General features: G+C 41.6%; 1 protein-coding gene across 2 annotated transcripts in view; it reads right to left on the bottom strand.

Moving 5' to 3' along the window:
* The window catches only part of sbf2 (SET binding factor 2), an 89,417-nt gene that overhangs the window by 22,258 nt on the left and 48,126 nt on the right, over positions 1–19,033 (bottom strand). For both annotated transcript variants that reach the window (XM_070984557.1, XM_070984476.1), the window contains exons 17-21: positions 12,546–12,614; positions 4,131–4,301; positions 2,574–2,845; positions 1,277–1,449; positions 958–1,031 (exon numbers count right to left, since the gene is read on the bottom strand). In XM_070984557.1, coding sequence (XP_070840658.1) covers positions 958–1,031; positions 1,277–1,449; positions 2,574–2,845; positions 4,131–4,301; positions 12,546–12,614 — 759 coding nt within the window. The remainder of the gene's footprint in view (positions 1–957; positions 1,032–1,276; positions 1,450–2,573; positions 2,846–4,130; positions 4,302–12,545; positions 12,615–19,033) is intronic.

Genomic DNA, 19,033 nt, shown 5'->3' on the forward strand with positions numbered 1-19,033 from the left:
CATACAGCACAGCAGGGTCCAAAAGACCAACTAGTAAAATCTGAAAGTGCCATGATGACGGGAAAACATTGGATGAGATCGGCACTCTGCATACTAGCTGCAAACCAGACTAAAATGAACATGCAGAAATAACTAAGAGTGAGGATGTGTTATACAACAGCAGAGTTCGATATAATGTTTAAAATGAATTTACATTCATGATAAAGTATTAGGACACGTAATTCATAGCCCACAGACCTGTATTCTCCTCATACAATTTCACATTAGGTTTCTTTCACCATTACATTTCAGTAAAAGTGAAACATGTTCTGAAGGCTCAGAATCCATATTCTGAAATAAAACCGCATCTATTTACTCAAGCACTTGCTATTACAGTTTAAACTCTTGATGAAAGTTCAAGCTCTTATGTGTGAGAAGTTCTAATGTCATGTTGTCATGGCTTATGTCTAATGTTTGCTCTTGGGTCTCTCTTTTCCATTATCATCGCCCACCACTCAACTGGCCCTCATTGTCTTAAGTTGATGACATTCAACCTGCAGCTGTACCTGTGCTTGTGGCAAAAGTTAACTGAATGCTGCTACAAACAGAAATAGACAACAATTAGACTGTTTTCTTATTATTTGCTTGGCTTTATATCGCCATCTAGACAAATGGAGTCACTAATATGACAGGTACGGATGGACAGGTTAGGTTGTATTGCTGATGTCCTTTGCTACATCAAGAGTGCTATATGTAGTATAGAACAGGAAATTTTGAATTGGTTGTCTAACGTCTGGAACAAAACCCAGAAACTGTGCTTTCACTTTGGCTCTCACCAGCTTCACATTTTTAAAAAAAAATATTAGATACATACTATATAGACATACAGATTTATAAGGGTCTAACCCTGCCATAGAATTGTACATATACTGCACATACAGCTGATGTCCCAGCAGCCAAGAGTAGAGCAACACTCACCTTTTGGATGGGAGGTAACCTCCTGCTCTCCCTGTGAACTGCCTCTAGAGCCTCCATCTGCATAGCTACAATGCCTGTGGGTCAGGAGTTAGGGTCAGTTTTTATATGTACACACACAAGCGCACTGCACACACTGAGCTGGTACAGAGAAACATGTACATCCACAAATTCTTACAACCAGATTGTGTATTTACAGATTTTAAGGCCATTTAACATGGGAGCAGTTAATCAACTCAGAGGCTTCTGTTGCTGTTGGCCTGAGCTGAGAATACACACATGCAGAGCGGCAGAGTGTGAATGAATAATGTGAGTGCTGTACCTGGGATCATGCTGTGCAGGCTCTTGATGTGTTCCTGGGTCACTCCGCTCTCTGTGCACACCTTGTCGATGAAACGGGCGACAAACCTGACCACAGAGTTGGCCACGTCGCTGTTCTCCGAGTCCTCAAACCCGCTTTCTGTGTCAAAGCTCTCTGCGACGCTACCAGCAATGCTGTGAAACATACATGATGACACAATGGAATGTGAAAGGTCAAGCCCTTGCGTCTAGGAGGAGATCTAAGAGGTTTTTGTTGACATAAACTGATTTGAGGATTTGAGGATCACTGTGATAAAGAGCATTGCGAGCGAGAGTGATTTGCACGCTGGCAGAAGCGAAGTGCTGATGCCTGCATCAATTGCTCAGACTCTATTAGCCAAGGCAAATGTTTCACATGAGACGGTGATGCAACCTTCCCCCTGGATTCACAAAATAACGAGTGATGAGATCCAAATGTTGTCTGTGAGAACAAACAAGTCTGGGGCAAAAATGAAAGAAGAAAGTGAGAGAAAATTTCCACACAAACAAATTCTTGGCTGCTGCATTTCTGTATTCTCGTTAGAAACAGAAACAAAACAGATAAAATGGTATCACTGTGTTCTTGTGGCTATTTGGAAATTAAATGAGAAATTTAGAGTCGAATGTTTAAAAAAGCTTAATTACTGTTGATAACAAAAATGTAATTTTTAACATTGTGTTCTTCTTTGGGAACAAAGCCTGAAATTTGAAAGATTTTTTGGCAACATGCCTTTCAATTCTGAGAAAAGACATAGATGGGGGATCTTCCCAGATTTATTCCACACCACCATTACAGAGAACGGGAAATCACTTCCACTCCTATTTTGTTTGGTTTGAGTGAGTACAATGAAGCACCATTAAAGACACTCCAGGGGTTTCAAACTTCCCAGCACAAGTGAATGGGCCTCACTCTGTTTTGAGCAGTAGCAATGTTCCCCCAAAGGATGGATGTGGGCCGGAAACAGGAGAGTTACTATGTTCCATTTGGCTAAATAGGAAGGTATCATGTAGACTGTGAGCTACGCCACATCCACCCACATACTTATCATCACCTTACTAAGAGAGATACACATACTCCCAAATCACGAAACTTCATCTTGAGGTTTCCTCCAGATAAGACTGATAGTTTTACCTTACAAATACTGAACAAGCCAAAAGTATGCTCTAGTATAGTCTCTGTTTGAATTCCGTGGATAAGAGTCAGGTGACGTTAAATGACACTAAACTACCTCCTTTCATGACTCAGATTGTGAACCACAATATGCAGGTGCCCTCCTGACCTGTTAGTGACGATGCTGTTGCTGCCACTCTCCCAGTCAGCGACAGGGGTGTTGCGGAGCAGCTTGAGCTTGCTGGAGTCTAAAGGAACTAGCAGGTAGACCATGAGGCTGGCGTAGTGGATGGCCTGGCTGAACACGGTGCTCTCCTCATTCTTCACCAGCTCCTGCTGCTTCTCCTTGCTCAGGCTGGGCCATGAACGCAGCTGCTCTGCTGCCAGGTCCATGGCTGTGTGCTCCCCATCTCTGCCTGCTGCAGGCACAGAGCCTGAATCCTGGAGAGGTCAGAGCAAACGGTTGGATTTTGACACTTTATTTAGGCTTGGCCCCTGAAAAAACAATGCTGGCGACATTGTTACATTGCTTGCCACAGAATGCTGACCTGCAGAGTGACAAACATTTCAACCAGAGATTGATTTTCTTCTTAAGGTTTAAGAGAAAATCCCCCCCCAAAAATAAAAATAGACACAACAACAAATATCCATCTTCTGCTGCATATCTGAGGCCAGGTTGCAGTGGCACAGTAGTTCTCTCTCCCCAGCAACATTCCCAACCAGATTCTATTGTCTCTCCAGTGTCTGGGTCTATGCCAGGGTCTCCTGCCAACAGGCATCTGATCAGATGCCTGTTGGCAGGAGACCCCAGCCGACACCTCAACTGGCTCCTTTTGACACAAAGGAGCAGTAGCTCTACTCCCACTCTACTCTCTGGATGCCTGAACTCCTTACCAAATCTGTGCAGCCACCCTAAGGAGGATCTAATTCTCTCAGTCACAACGGTCCAGGAAAATGCCTGTATTAACAATGACAGTGCACCAATCCACCTGTCCATCTCATGCTCTAGTTTACCCACACTCCCCAACAAAACCATGAGATACTTCAACTGAGAACCACGGCCTCAGACTAAAGAAGTGTCGACTCTCATCCCAACGCCTTCACATTCAACTGTAAACAGCCCCGGTGTGTGCTGATGGTCATGGCCTGATGAAGTCAAACACACACCATCCGCAAAGAGCACAGAAGCAATTCTGAGTTTCCTAAACTGGACACTCTCCTACCCCAAGTGCACCTTGAGATCCTGTGTATGAATATCACCAGCAGAATTGGTGACAAGGGACAACCCTGGCAGAGCCAAACGGCCACTGAAAACATGCCTGACTTCCAGCCGAGAATACAGACACAGCTCTCACTCTGGTCTGGATGGCTTGTAGAAATTGTGTCTGCTTTGCGAAACTCTAAAGTCTATAATATGTTAGAGAAGAATTGTGAATGGCCATCGCAATGTCCTTAAGACAATGGTGATGTCTTTAAATGACTTGTTTTCTCCAGCAAACATTCCAAAAGACAAAGATCTTCAGTTTACTATCATGTCAGACAAAGAACAGTGGAAAAAGCTGGAGAAAGGGAATTTCTTTGGCATATGTGCATGAAAATGACTCATCATTTTGACTTTTCTGGCGTTCAATCGTTTCAGCTCTAATGCTGGTTAACAATGGTCGGGTTAATCAGACCTCATAAGAAGCCTAATATATAGTCATAATGATCAACTTTCCTGTCTTACCTTTAGCCTGGCAGCGAAGCCCCCCTTCTCCTCTGGGGTGTTCAGATAAAGGGCTCGGATCTGACTCTGGACCTCACTGTAGAAAGTGGCTTCCCAGAACTGCTGATTGGTCCAGATGGGATGGTCCTGAATGCAGGTGTAGGCAAACTGGTTCACCCCGGCAGCCAATTTCTGAAAGAGAAAACATAGTTCATAGTCTTTAGACAAGCTGTCTATACTTTTGAGTATTAGTCTGTGTGGGGCTGATATCAAACCGGCACTGCATGCTTTTTTAGATGTGCCAACCCACCCTTGCCAGCAGCGATGACACATGTAGGTCAGATTTTATAAGCCACCTTCAGAGAATGTGAACTGAAAATGAGGGTTATTAAATGCCTACAAAACTGAAAAAAACGCGGGGAAGTTAAAGTGGAAAAAACATTGTGATTCGCATCCCTGTTTCTCTGATAGTTTATGTCGTCTCCCATAGCAACAGATAGAAACCAGATGTTGGATTGTCAGGCTCCAGAGCAGCAGTGACCATGATATTGTTTAGTTTAGATTTTGATTAGAATGGCAATTTTCTTTCATGTTACTAATGCTAAAATGAAATGTATGTATGGGCTACAAGAGTAGTCTAAATAGATAGGTGGAGAAAGTAAATGAAAACTTTACACACATGACTTCAGGTCAGTGCTACAGTGTAACACATGATACACAGCCAAACTTTGTTTAAAACCACAGAACTTCATTTTAAATTTTAGTGAAAATCCAAAAGTTTCCTGTGCCACCAAACACGTTGGGCTGAATTAGGGAAATATGTAAAAACATAAAACATATAGAACACTTCCTTTTGACAGATTAACCTAATACAACCATGATCTAATCATAGAAACCTTGGGTTTGAATATTTCAGAAGGGGAAAACAGGATGTTAAGGGGTTAAACCCAACAGCTGACAGCTGCTCCTGCCTCGAGTAAATACATCCTCTGCCTACAGTATCCGTGTTCTGCCCAGACTGACTGAATTCTAACTGTTGTAGCCCTCTACATGTGGGCAGTTGAGTTAGTGCAGGGTTATTTCGCATTGGGTATTTCCATCAAGAAGGGATTTGGGCTGCAGTCAGTGCCCTTGAAAATGAGTTTGCCAAAATAGTGGGAAGAAGTGGGAAAACAAAAACACAACAAAACAAAAAAACAAGTCAGGCATGGGATTTAAAGGATTTAAATCAATCATTCCTTATGAGTCGTAACTTTTTAACATGTAACAGCCCCTAATGGAACAACAGACCAGCGCTCTCTCCTGTGTCTGGATGCATTTGGGAGCGATGCTGTTGTTTTTCATTACTGCAGGCTGAAGAGTAAAGCACCTGCCGCATGCAAAAACAGCTACGAAGAGGAACACACAGTGCTCAGCTGAAGGCATAAATGCTGGGCCATACTGTGCTGTGTAACACACATGGCAAACATCACAGAGCGATGCTGGAGGACCATATCACACCACAAATAACATGGTCTCAACAGAAGCACAGTGTGCCAGTAAATGACCGGCCAGAAACCAACATTCACCAGCCGCCCATCTGCCTGTGCAGTCTGATGGCCACATGTGAGGCTCAACTGTTATTTGATTAGCTTCTGATTTCTCTCCCCTGACACCACACAGCGGTTTCCATTATCGCTTCATAGTTTGCCTTTGAAGGATGATAACTGGAGGAGTTACTGTAATTATAACAGACAGAACCAAAACAGCTCTATTCCCAGTCTGATGGGCCAGATGCCAAGAGAGAGCAGAGCTGGGAGGACAGGCGGTAAACAGAGAGCTAACGCCCAGACAGCAGCTAACATGCAATACATGTTAACTTCTGTCTTATTTTTAGTTCCTGGGAGTTAATACTCTACTTTGTCATTATGATACAGTTTGTTTTTCACACAACTCATTCATAACCACAAATTATTGGTCTTAACATATGATGATTTTAGTAAAAATGTACTTAATGTAAGTTAACATCTCGAAAACCCAAAACACACTGTAACATGTTATTACACAACCGTTGAAACAGTCTGCTGCTGCATTTCTTCTAATATTAGATTCTAAAAATGAAACCGCTTTTTTTGGGAAAGTGACACTGCTGAGTTCAGCAGAATTTCAAGTGAGTTTTCAAGGTGTTTAAAGACAGAGCCGAGGATATCCTGCTGGCTAATGACAGAGGCCAACAAGAAACGGATACAAAAGAGCTCAAATAAGGGAAAAAAAAAAAAAGGGAGAAACAATAGTCTGAGGCCTTTTGAGCCATAAACACTGAATACAAAGGGCGCCAACTTTTCCAATTTATCAATTCCATTTTTACACATATTGTTAGTGCTCTCTGGTGGATAAACTATTTGATCGAGACACTGTTTCTAAATAACTATGTAATTTTTTCTCATTTGGCAAGTTATTGGTCAGTATATACTGTATGCTGGTACTTACATTATCCATAGTAAGATAAAAATAATGTTGCCCATGCATCTCAATGTTTCGTTTGGACTCTACTATCAAACATCCTGTCACACGATGAGAGCAGTGCTTGGTTCTCCTGCATTCAGTTGCTCCTAAATTCCACCTCCTCTCATTATGATCTAAAGCACTCTAACTAAACATAGATTTGACTCTAAATACACAAGTGCTGCGCTGGAGTACAGCCACACACTCTATCCATAAGGAAACGTAAGGATGACATTAATGGGAGGTTGTTTAGATTAACAGCTTTCTCTCCAGAAATAGGGACGATTACACTGTATATGGGAATTAGGGCAAAGAAACGCTGGATGAAAGGACAGAGACAAATCCACTGTGGCTACAAATGCTTTGAAGAGAGGCTGTAAAGTGACCATCCCTGGTGCTGCTCAAGCCAAAAGGCTTACAGACTAGGGATGCACAGATACTCATACTGATATTGTATATTGGCACACTGGGATTTGAAAATAAGGGATCTTTTCTGATGCTTGGCCCCAGGCTGTCCCACCACTCTTACCACTGTCCACATACTGCTTATATTTAGACGAGGGCACACAGAGTGAATCCTAAAACATTTATGTTTGGCGGATTTGTTGCTTTTCCCTCTGTGTGATACACTAAAATCAGTGTGGCATACTTTACAAAAAGCATGAATTTGACTGACATTGCTCTTCATCACGTTGGAGTAAGCCTCCTCTAATCAAGCAGTTTATAGCAGTTACTCCATCCCTCTTGTTCCCTCATCTGTCTTCTTGCCGTTTGAGTGAATGACTCCATGTCAACAGCTGTTACAGCTAATGTTCTACATACTGTCACCTCTTTCCTTTTTTTAAAAATACAAGAGATTTATGTGATAAAAAGGAGGGTTGACAGGTATGGATATTAGTCCAATTCTGACTCAAATAGCTGAATCGGGGATCAGTGACAAGGGGACGGTCTGGTATCACATACCATTATTTCAAATAAAAATTCAGTACATTCAAATCTATATATTTAGGAGAGCAATGTTTAAGTCAAGATGTTGCTTTAAACATAGAAGAATGATGGCAGTTTCTTCCACAGTGAGGCACACAGCTTATTAAACACTGTTGTCAGATTGGTACTGTGTATGGACGGAGAAACATGGCCATGAATAAATATCAACAAATACAGCAAGAAAAAGTAAAGCTCTTCGGATTATACTGTAATACCACTCTGTCACAGGAGTGTGTTACATGTCTTGCAGCAGATGTTGTGTGGGCGTGTGTGTGTGTTTAAGGGAGCGGGTGGGGCAAGAGGGAGGGGGGGTCTGTGTGTGATTTGTCTATGCTGTCTATACTCATCCTGGCTGTTCTTTTTTGATGTGTCAGATATGTGCAGGTCATTTTGACCGAGGTCATCTCTTCCTAATATGACAATACACAGAGCTTACAGAGACATCCACAAGACAGATGGGCAAGGAGGAGGACAGGGAAGGAGAGGAGAAAGGAGAGGAAAAGGGAGGAGAGGAAAGTAGGAAGTGAAGATGAAGGGGAAGGAGGGAGTGTATCACTATCAGACCCATCTGGCCGTGTGACTGGTGAAGAGGAGGAATGCAGTGTTGAGGGTGAAAAACAAGCAGAAAAACCACAAGGGGAGACAGAAAGGAGAAAATGCTGTGTACAGGTCAAAGGCATGAAGCTATCAGGATTTGGGATCTTGTTTTGAACTCTGGGACACGATCCCAAGGTTCACAGTATGATTGATGCGGCCTCCAAACATCAGCCATACAGCATCTCACATGTCAACTGTGTCTCTCGGAGACTGAGAGACGGTGCATGTTGTCACTGAGGGGAGTGTGCACTTGTATGCAGACACTGAGTGAAGACTGCTGTATTTGATGTGTCACCAGCCTTGGGGCAGCAACATTATTTACAAGTGTTTTGGAAGAAAGAGAAACAAGAAGACACAGAAAGAGGCATTCCTGAAATGTAGATACAAAAACAGTCATTATTTTTCGACAAGTCCTCTGTGGGAATGTATGCCTGACCTGTACACAATCCATCTCCTCATTTTTGCAATTCTACATTTTGAGGAAAACTTCTTGCATCCTGAAACCTTGAAACACTCTCTATTGAATTTGAACAATGTATTTATCGTATTCAGAAGCGTAAAACAAACAGAGCACAACGTGTTGAAAGTCGGACTAATAAACAAGCCCATCATGGAATCCATAGGCCATAACTGTGTAAAAACACAATGTACAAATAACATAAATGTTCTCAAACAAAGTAAACACAGATACGGTAAGTTAAGAGCTGGACATTTTTGAGATACACAAGGGTCATGCAGTACGTCATTTTCTTCGCAAGGACGTGGTGCAGAGCGGTTTGACAGAGCGAGTTGCCAAATCCCCCCATGCATAAACTATGGCTGAAAGAATGCTAACAGTCAAGTGTTTTGTTGTGCAAGTCATCCAGAACTGCGTTTGGGTTTTTCAGCTGCTGCTTCAACCTGTGTTTTTCCCCTGGACAGAGACATTTCCTCTGGTGACACAATCAAATGGAAGAACGTGGCACTGCAAAGGGCAGAATAACAAGAGACCCAGACGTCAATGACACCTGTTCATCCCCTGATAAACCCACCCCTCACTAGATAATGAATGCCAGACAAACTGTCCGCAGATTAGAGAATGACAGCAAAATGTAAAACCTCACCTCTAACAAAGGGCCACTGTGCAAAGGTTGTGTAGCATTTAGATAAACTTTACCTGCACAGGCTTAATGGCACCATCCATGCATGATGCAGGCCAAAAGATATTTTGCAAATCAGTTTCACCTTCCTTCTATCTGAAACATTAACAAACATCTATGATACTTCATCATGTGTTTCAGTTTTAGCAAAACACTCAAAAAGGGTCAAGCTGAGGGGAAACCAAAGAAACGGGAAAGTAAAACAACTGAACATAGAATGTGGGTTAATAGCATAAGCTTTTCAGTTGTCAAAATATGGTCAGCATTAAAACTAAACACTGCCTCTATCCAGCAGATTCTGGGAGCAGACAGTTGCAGTGCGAGGGATATTCCCACGTTCTCCGACCTGGAGACTTGAGGGCCATGGGGACAGCACCTCTGTAAGCATGAGCACAGTGTGAGCTTGCCAAAGTCTGGCCAAGAATACCAAACAGGAACTTGACCAATGTCTGACTCTTGAACTTGAGCGAACAGCCTGAACAGAGGAGGGCAATTTTTTACCCCATGTTTGGCATGCAAGAGCAGTAAAAAAACAAAAACATGGATTTCTCATGAATATTTGTACAATAAGTGCAAAATTTACACTATTGACTAACAGCTGTAGGAGATACTTCAACACTGCCGTCTGAATCAAACAAAGAATATCAGAAAACGACTGATCTTGAAATGAATTTATATCAAGAAGAGAAATCGATGAGCAAATACCTCCTCAGCTTCTGCTAACAATACTGGTTCAACATTAATGCCAGTGCACCATTAAGTGGGTCAGTGCAAGAAGCACAGTTTTGAGTGGGTCTATGATTTTATTCACCATAAAAACAACCTCCACTTGAAAAAAAACCTTTCAACTCAGTTTCCTGGTGGTTTTTACAAGTAGCAAAGCGTTCCTCACACAATGGGAACAACGGCACTGAAGGGTCATACTTTACTGCAGCACCAGCAAACCACTTCTAAAGTGGTACACAACAATGTATGTGCATGCAGCGCCATAAAAAGTATAACACACAGTATAAAACAGTCAGAGAGGACGGGTGTTTACGGGTAGCACTCTCAAAAATATCTTACTGATTACTTCTGGGGTAAAAACACTCCGGGAGATACGAGCAGCTAGCTTTCACTGACATTCTTCTCAATGACTTTCACGGTGTTGTCTGGTCAGCTTCAAGGACTCAGCGATCATTTACCATATAAAGTATCGCAACTGTTTGTAGAACACATAGCTACTGTAATGTATAAGCAATGGTTGAGAGACTATGCTGACAGTCTCTCAGGACTTATGTAAGTTTCCTGTTAGTATAGACACAGTGGAGGGTGGTGAGGGGCTTCTGAAATATGAGATGGTACATTTTGGATGTTTAAAAAGGCCTCTTAAAACAACCACCTGCAGTCAAAACTCATTATGCTACAGTATGTGTGCTGAAGTGTAATGGTACATATTGCTCTTTGCTAGATCAAGCATCCCATTCATGTTACCTAACTTCTAAGGTTGCATTTGATAATCACATTAGTCAAAAAAAAAAAAAAAAAAAGGGTATGCTGGATCAACTGGGAGATAGGCCTCTCAATCCACAGCCATGATGACAGCTGCTGGGATGCTCTCTTACCAAGCTTTGTTTTTCTCACATTTTCACTGCATGAGCCTCGCGCCACTAAACCAGAGATTACAGAATCCTTTTGGCAGATTCCCGCCTGACCTCACTTCACTTTTCACCCAATGGGTGAGGCAGAGCTCAAGCTTGTCACTAGTTCCAATCATCTGTAAATAACAAGGAAAAATCTGTTGCATTCTCCAATTATTTTTCCTTCAAATAAGTCATCAGTTCCAGCCAAGAAATCATCTATAATCTTAGAACTAAAATATCTGCAACCGCTCCATTGTGTAATAATCATGACTAGCTAATGGATATTCTTATGAAACAGAAATTGCTTTGTAGTGGTATCTTCTTGTTACATGGTTTAAAAAGCATGCAGTAAGCTAAGAAACCCTGACTTTATTGATTTATTTTCAATACTGGTGGCGCTGAAGAGAAACAAGAAAAACAACGCAAAAGACTTATCCAAGGGAGTTACATCAGCCTGTGGCATGTGAACTGGATGAGTCATGTGGTGGTAGAGAACGGGCCAGGTCCCAGTCCAGCCCATTGGGGTATGGCACTGGTACAAGGCAAAAAGCCAATGCGGACAGTTGTGTCTGTCCCCATAGCAACAAGAGCCAGCTGTGGGGACATCGTTGTGGACAATAATGCAGCTACCTTGTGTTGATAATGTGGTTTGGAAACCAAAGGTCATGGCCCATCTTCTATGTTTTGCTATGGAGGTTTTAACATGCTGATCTGTGCATGTACATGCTCAGGGATCAGCAAAGGTCAAAGGTTGAGAAATGCCCTTTCTCTGGCTATTCCCAGACTACAACCTTCTCTTCAGTACAGTGTTAATTAGAGCCTGACAAGAGCACAGTACTGGAATATCAACAATTAGAAGTGCCCTTCAGTGACTGTCACTATGTAATGGAGAAACTGTGTCTAAATTTCCTCAAATATATCTTTGGCATTCTTGTTCTGAGATTGCTTGTTACTTTTTGGTCAATTTGTACCGGATCCTGAAATATGTACAATAAGCTAATACTGGCTGACATATCAGCACGGCCAATTTAACTGTTATAAATCTAGATTTTGTGTCATCACAATGTACAACACTTCACTGGAGATGTAATATCAGAAATACTTTTAACGTTACTTCAGCTTTTATTTATTACAGTTTTCACTAATGCAAAACTGTCCACAGACCTCACTCTGGACAGCTGACATGAAATCAAAGACACGCATGTGTAAGGCCTTCATTGTGGAGGTAGCTGCTTCATTGGTCATTGGTGCATGTTGACAGATATTCTGAGTAACTGGGGCACTGTTTCTGGAAAAATCCAAAATTTTACATGCACTTTGTCAATGATTTGAGCAGAAAAAAATCTGTTCACCTAAAAGTTATTATAGTATCAACAGCAGTTTAGGTGGTTCAAACTCCAGTACATACATGCCTAGAAACCACTGGGGATAAATCAGAAATCTTTATTTATATATTTGTGGGGGTTTTTTTTAATGATCCTTTGGAGGCTACATGGAGACTGTGCACTTGACTGAGCAGTGTTCTGCATGCATAACAATGAAAATAAAAGAAACAGAGGCATTAAATTGAGCTCACACACATGCTTCTTCTTGATCAATTTCCTTACCCTGTAAAAGGCCGTAGACAGGGGCAGCAGTGCAGCAGCTACCGTGTACTCCTCTGAGGTGGAGCAGTCCTGTGGGCCAAACAACAGGGGAGAAGTGAGAGCAGGGCAGGACACAGCAAGAGACATGTTACATAGCACTGTGAACACCTCTTTGCACTGAAGCACTGGTTTCCAGCAGAGAGGTCACACAGACTGGGGCAAAAGGGGAAACCTGGCTGAAGACATTTCTAAAGAAAAAATATTTTGTTACTGTTACACTGTTTCTATTCTGAAATGGTCTGTGTAATGCTAAGATATAAGACAGAACCCTGCGTCTTTCAGTACATGACTGTTACACAGCTGCACATTAGCAATGCAGAGATGTGATCTGGGGAGAACCTTGGGGGGCAAAGAATCTTTTTTCAACAAACGTAACTTCCTGTTACATAAAGACAGCCTGTCCTGTTGAATGTCAGGGCAATGCTAAAAAAAAAAAAAAAGCTCTGCCAAAAGCACTCCACTAGTGGGACATATGCTTTCAATAGCCTTATATAATCCCTGCCTTGACAAAATAGTCAGAGCGTTCCAGTCTTCAATTTATTGGTAATTTTATGTTTTACATTCTTGAACTAGATTGCTACACAAGTCTCAATGAAGAAAATCGCAAGGCGCTGTACAAAATGCAGTCATTTTGGCCATAAAATGCTGCATCCATTTATCAAGAAGCCACGAGTAGCCAGAAAGTATATTCAATTCTCTTATTTATTCTCGTTATTATTATTTTTTGATTCTCTTTGTTTTTTTAAATCAAGAGAATAGCTGAAAACACTCCGTCTTTGACATTTACACACCATGCCACAGCGTCTTTGTATCTGGGATTGTTTCAGGTCAAACGGGCAGCACTCACTGGTGCTTTCAAGAGAACAGTATTAAGATGAAGAGTACATTAAGAGGCTTAGAGCAGGGGACTTGTGGGCTGTAGCAAAACTTTTCTTGTGCAGATTACAAAGAATGATGAGAACAGGAGAACAAGAGAAAAAGACCCGAGTTGGACTCAAAAGTACTTGATTCACAGGAAATTGGTACTTATCTCTGGTAAGCTTTGTTGTGACCTATTTGTTGAGCTCTGTAAATGAGAATGGCCAGAGGACACTTGATTTAAGACCATGTACAAACAACAGCACTGGTTCTGACCTGGTGCCGTACCCCATAACCCTGAGTGGGACCTCATACACAGAAAATGTGGAAATGACACACATTTTGCTCCTTACCAAATCTCTCTTTTTACCTCATGTGAAAGCGCAAACACAAAGAAATAGAAATCTTAAGTTTGTGTCTGAGTTTGTCTAAAACTATGCGGCATACTATTAGTTTTTAATTTGGTGGTCAGGATAGGGAGAAGAATGCTGCACTTTCTGATAATGGCCTGTAATGGGGGGCCTCTGTTATGCCATTCCTTAAAAAGAAAAAAAACAAAACAAAACAAAAAAAAAAAAACAACACACACACAAGAATGTACAGAGGGGAGAAAATGTAAAACACAAGTTCCACCGCCACACATGAAAGCCTGGCCCCCCATCGACTGAGCAACATAGTTTCTGTTTTATTTTTCTTGTCGCGAGTGTTTTTCTTTGCAGTTATTTGGGCTGCGGTAAAATGTTCCAGCATGGAGCGGCACCAAAGCATTGTTTACCGGCATCCTTAACAATGCTGCAGGTCACAGGAGTTCATGGACCCCAGTCAAAATAGAACAACAAGTGGAAACGCACAGGCAGGAGAGTGTGAATAATTAACAAACCTGCATTATTCAGACTAAAAGACTGGAGCCCAACGACACGTCATCACTTCTTTGGAAGACAAACTTATGACGACAAAGATTTTAAGAGCTGTAAAGGTCACAGTCATGCTTCGAAAGAAAAAAAAAGTCACGGGCTTTGTCCAGAGGCTGCTTCAACATGTCATATCTCATATAAAGTAGACATTATCAGGTTTACTTAAGCCACACTTATTATCTCTAACAAACCTTCCTCTTAATCTCCTGCAAGCAGACAGACAGGCTAAGTGACAGCTCCAAATATTTGGAGGTCAACTAACAGAGGCAACAGATATGCAGTGAAATCTGCAGGGGGTCTGAGATAAGACTGATTGAAAAGTGAATCCTGAGGAGTAGCAGCATCACATGAGGAACTTGACAAAACTAGGGGTACTGTAGGTAGTCATTGTCATAGAACTGAATAGATCCACATGATGCAGGGTGGGAAAATATGTTAGCCTACAGTATTTGGTATTTCAAGAATGGAGGAATGGAAGGGTGTTTTGTATCCCCACATTTCTGTTTGCGAGGACACCCTGCCGTCTTCCTTTCCTCCTATTATTTACTGTATGTCTCACCATTTCCCCCTCTCCCCGAAACTACAGGAGCTGTGATGACTAACGGAGCTATTCTGTGTCAGACACGTATACAGTGAGCTAGGATACTGAGCACGCAACAGAGACGCTGGAGGATGTGGACGAACAGCAGCTTCCTGAGCGTTCCAGAGAAGTTAGCACCTTCCAGGGAAGCTGTGAGATTAACTGGCAATTATGAAAGGTTTTTTGAGACCTTTATGGCTACTGACAAATAGACATTTTTAACTCAGAGGCTCTTACTGTTAATTGCAGCTTGAATCACTAATATGAAGGGGAGCAAGCCTCATAATTGATGTCTGTGCTGTCCAGCTGAGCAGGACATCCACCTGGCTGTTCTGGTGGACATGCTACAGCAACAGTTTTCTGAATATGGGAATGATACACAGTGCAGATTCCCAGTGACCATGTTATGAAAGGCAGTCCATCAAGAACACTAAGGCAGACAGGGGCCATGTTCTCACAGCAAGAGACTAATTTATGATCTAAATAATGTAAAAATGTAATGAAGTCGTCTATTCACTGTTAAAGGCGATGTTCAAAGTTATTAAAGCCTCAGTTGGTTGGCATTCCAGCTCATAGTTCAGCAGTCTGCGATTCCGTCAGGACAGTTAGGTTAAGTGCCTCGTACTTTTCAACATCTGTGTGTAACGTGTGTTCTTGCACACTGTTCCACATCAGACGGTCAAGCTCAGGATCATGCTGAACTCATGGACTCCATGCCGTTGTGGCTGCTTCCCATGGACCTCCCGCCCTAATCCCCTCTCACAGTAAACTGCCATTCAGACTGTGTTTTCGAGCACCATCGTGAGGCCCTGGGCCATGAGAGAGCAGAGCACAGAGGACTCATAATCCTATCTGACAGGAAATGGTTGGGATGCCAGGATACATCCACAGCAGGATTCATTCCCCCACATGGCTTGCGCAACATTTACCTCTAAAAGCTGGAGCACTGACCAATGCACACACACACACACACACAAACAAATAAACGTGCAATTAACTCAAATACCTCAATGAGGGTCATTACTGAGCGTGATTCATGGTAGAGAGACGACACAGATAAGGATTACGACAGATGTTTAAACAGGAAAAATGCGTCACTGCAAACTTTTTCCGGCCATCAACTCAGTCAGGAGGATGTATCGACATTTTTTATGTATTACAACATAAACGTAAATAAAATAAATTAAGTACAGCATTTTTATATTACATATCGCTTCATGTGGCTGTGCTCTCCTGAAAACCTTTTAAAGAAAAACACTGATTGGGAGCCAGGCGACAGAACTGTCACTTTAACCTGGAGTTGACAGTTAAGCGATAAGTGTTTTAATTGGCCTCATGATGATGCCTTTGTGACTGTGTGACAGCAACAGCTACGCAAGAAATCCTAATAAGGCAACATGCTGTCATTGTACAAAGAGCAAGCAACATTTTTACAGCACAAGTCACTGTGGCCTTGTTAGCCACTGCAGGATCTTTTTTACACATGTACACACATACAACATTTTGGGCTCCTACGTGGCTAGGCGTTGAAAGAAAGGGCAGCATGCAGAATATGAAAGCAATTAGTGGCCCATCATTTTACTATTTATATTCTTTTCACAGCTCATCCGAGACAAATCCCCCACAACTGAGATGAGACCAAGAAATGAAAGCCAGGAACAAATGCCTGGCTTAAAACTTCAGATAGGAAGAAATGATGAACAATGCACAGTAAAATCTAAAAAACAAACAAACAAGAAACCATAAGAGAAAGGCTGACTATATCTTATCCCACGTTGCGGTTAACAAAATCTTCTCCATGTGTGAATTGATTATGTTTCCATCATGTGTGGTTGTGGATCATTGTCTTTTCAGCACCGTGTCAGAGGAAATCAAGCTCAAAAAGTTTAGGTTAAAAATGACCAGAATCATACTTTAATATTCATCCCCCTGAAGGAAATGCTTGGATTGTGCATCATTTTTGTGTCTCATTTCATTGCCAGTTTTGGGACAATTTTTAAGGGTGCAATTTGGAAGAATGGGCCACCTTTCAAATTCATACTCCAAACAAATAGGGGGCAGCATATCACCTGAGTAACTGTTAACTTGTTAGCTGTGCAGGTAGCAGTGCTAATGGCTGACTTTGCCACACTGGCACCTTGGAGCATTGGGGAGGGGGGGGTGCAGAGGAGCTTAGGACCAATGGGAGGAGAAGGTGCATTTCAGACCCAGTAAGCTGGAAGTGGAACAAGGCTCAGCAACCAGGACTGAACACAGCCGGTGCTAGCTGCTTAGCATGCTAACTTCAGTAGATATCTCTGCTACACAATACATGGACATGTTGAATATGACTGCAAAACTGTCATTTCTTCACATTCTGTTGATAATTTTAGTTCATTTTTTAATGTTTTACATTACAATTCTTACCTCATTTGTTCCAACAAAAGCTAGCACATCAGGATCTCATTTTGACACAAAAAAAAAGACGTACTGACAGTCTGGCTATCAGCTGTGTCACAATAATGGCCCGTCAAAACAGTGCGCAGCTTTGCAACGATTTAGAGCTAAATCATAGGGCAAAAAAGATGGTGGCATCTTCCCACATTTTGACTTTTTAACAAATGCACGTCACTGACAAACAACTGTCGAAGCAGCATAGAGTTCATCTGGGCTCCTGGAAACGATCACAGACATTATGCAGCATAGAAGGCATGACACAAGGTTTTCTATCTTTTCTTTTCTTCTTCGTGCATGGAAAGACATAAATTATTAAATTTGCTAATCGGTAGCCTTCTCATGGAGACATTATATTGGCTAAAAAAATCAATGCTGTGCTTGGCTTCATTTCGTCCTGTTGCGTAATTGTGGAGCAAGTGACACGTCAAATGACCTTGCATGTCCCTGGCTCAGGCAGATGGTGGGATTAATTGGCTTTCTATCATTTGTGGGGGAAAAAGAATGCCTGGAATCTAAAGTCACTCCATTAAAGCTGCACTCTGTGAGGACTGCTTAAAATTATTAAAATCCCTGTAAAGGGCTGATTCAAGGCAGTAAAACATGAGGAACTACCAATAAAGACCCGGCTGCTCTGGTTGAGTGAAGCCTCGCTGACTCTTTATGAGCTGCACAAAAACACATTACTTATTCACTTTGACAAGTAGCTGAGGCATGAGGGCACCAGGAAGACACAAACACGCTATCTTATAAACAATGAGAGCAGCATCACTGGGACTCAGAGTTACAACACATTGCCAGACTCTTGTAAAGAAAGACAAACATGAGAAAAAAGAAAAAAGACATTGAAGAGGAAGGACAGGCTTGCTAAATCTGACCCAAATCATAAAAAATAGACTTGGTGTGGAGCAAAAACATTTACATGTGCAACCAGATATGTGCTACTAGTCTCTGACCTTTGGCATCAGTTTTAGGTAATGCTTTGGTTAAAATCTGGGTAATTAATTAAATCAACTCTTAACATCAGACTTGCTGAGCAGGCGGAGGAGAAAGATATCTGCTGAGCTTTACTGTGGTCTGCTGGCTAAGACAGTGAAAGTGAAAGTCCTGTTTGGATCAGAATAACACAAAATGTTTAAAAAGATATAGTTTTAAAACAACTGTTTGAGCAGCAGATCAAAGTAATTAAACCTCAGATATAATTTTGTTGACTATCTCCGGTATGTTAGAGTTACTGATGTATGATGCAACTTCACTGACTGTTGCATCATGTATAGAGTCAGTAACAGCTTGTAACTTAGATCGTTTTCTGACAAAGTTTTTCTTTCACAGTGATCTCTGATGAAAAAAACCCCTCTGAGTTGAGTGTTATTCTTTGTTTTTTCATTTATTTTAGACCAGAAATAACCCTCAAAACTTTCTAGAGCCCATGACAGCATTGTCGAATTGTTTTGTCTGACCAACAATCCAAAACTCAAAGCTCATAAATCAAAAATAATATAAAAGCTGGAACCAGTCAATGTTTAGTGAAACAGTTTAATAAATTACTTTTAGCTGATTATCAGTTATTGTTCAAGTATTTTTGATGAAGATTAGTTGACTGATTGTACGTCAAGAAAGAAAAATAATGTGGACTTTTTAAACTGTAATATGCCTCCATGGCT

This window comes from Chaetodon trifascialis, chromosome 1 (genome assembly GCF_039877785.1).
Source record: "Chaetodon trifascialis isolate fChaTrf1 chromosome 1, fChaTrf1.hap1, whole genome shotgun sequence".
NCBI lineage: Eukaryota > Metazoa > Chordata > Actinopteri > Chaetodontiformes > Chaetodontidae > Chaetodon > Chaetodon trifascialis.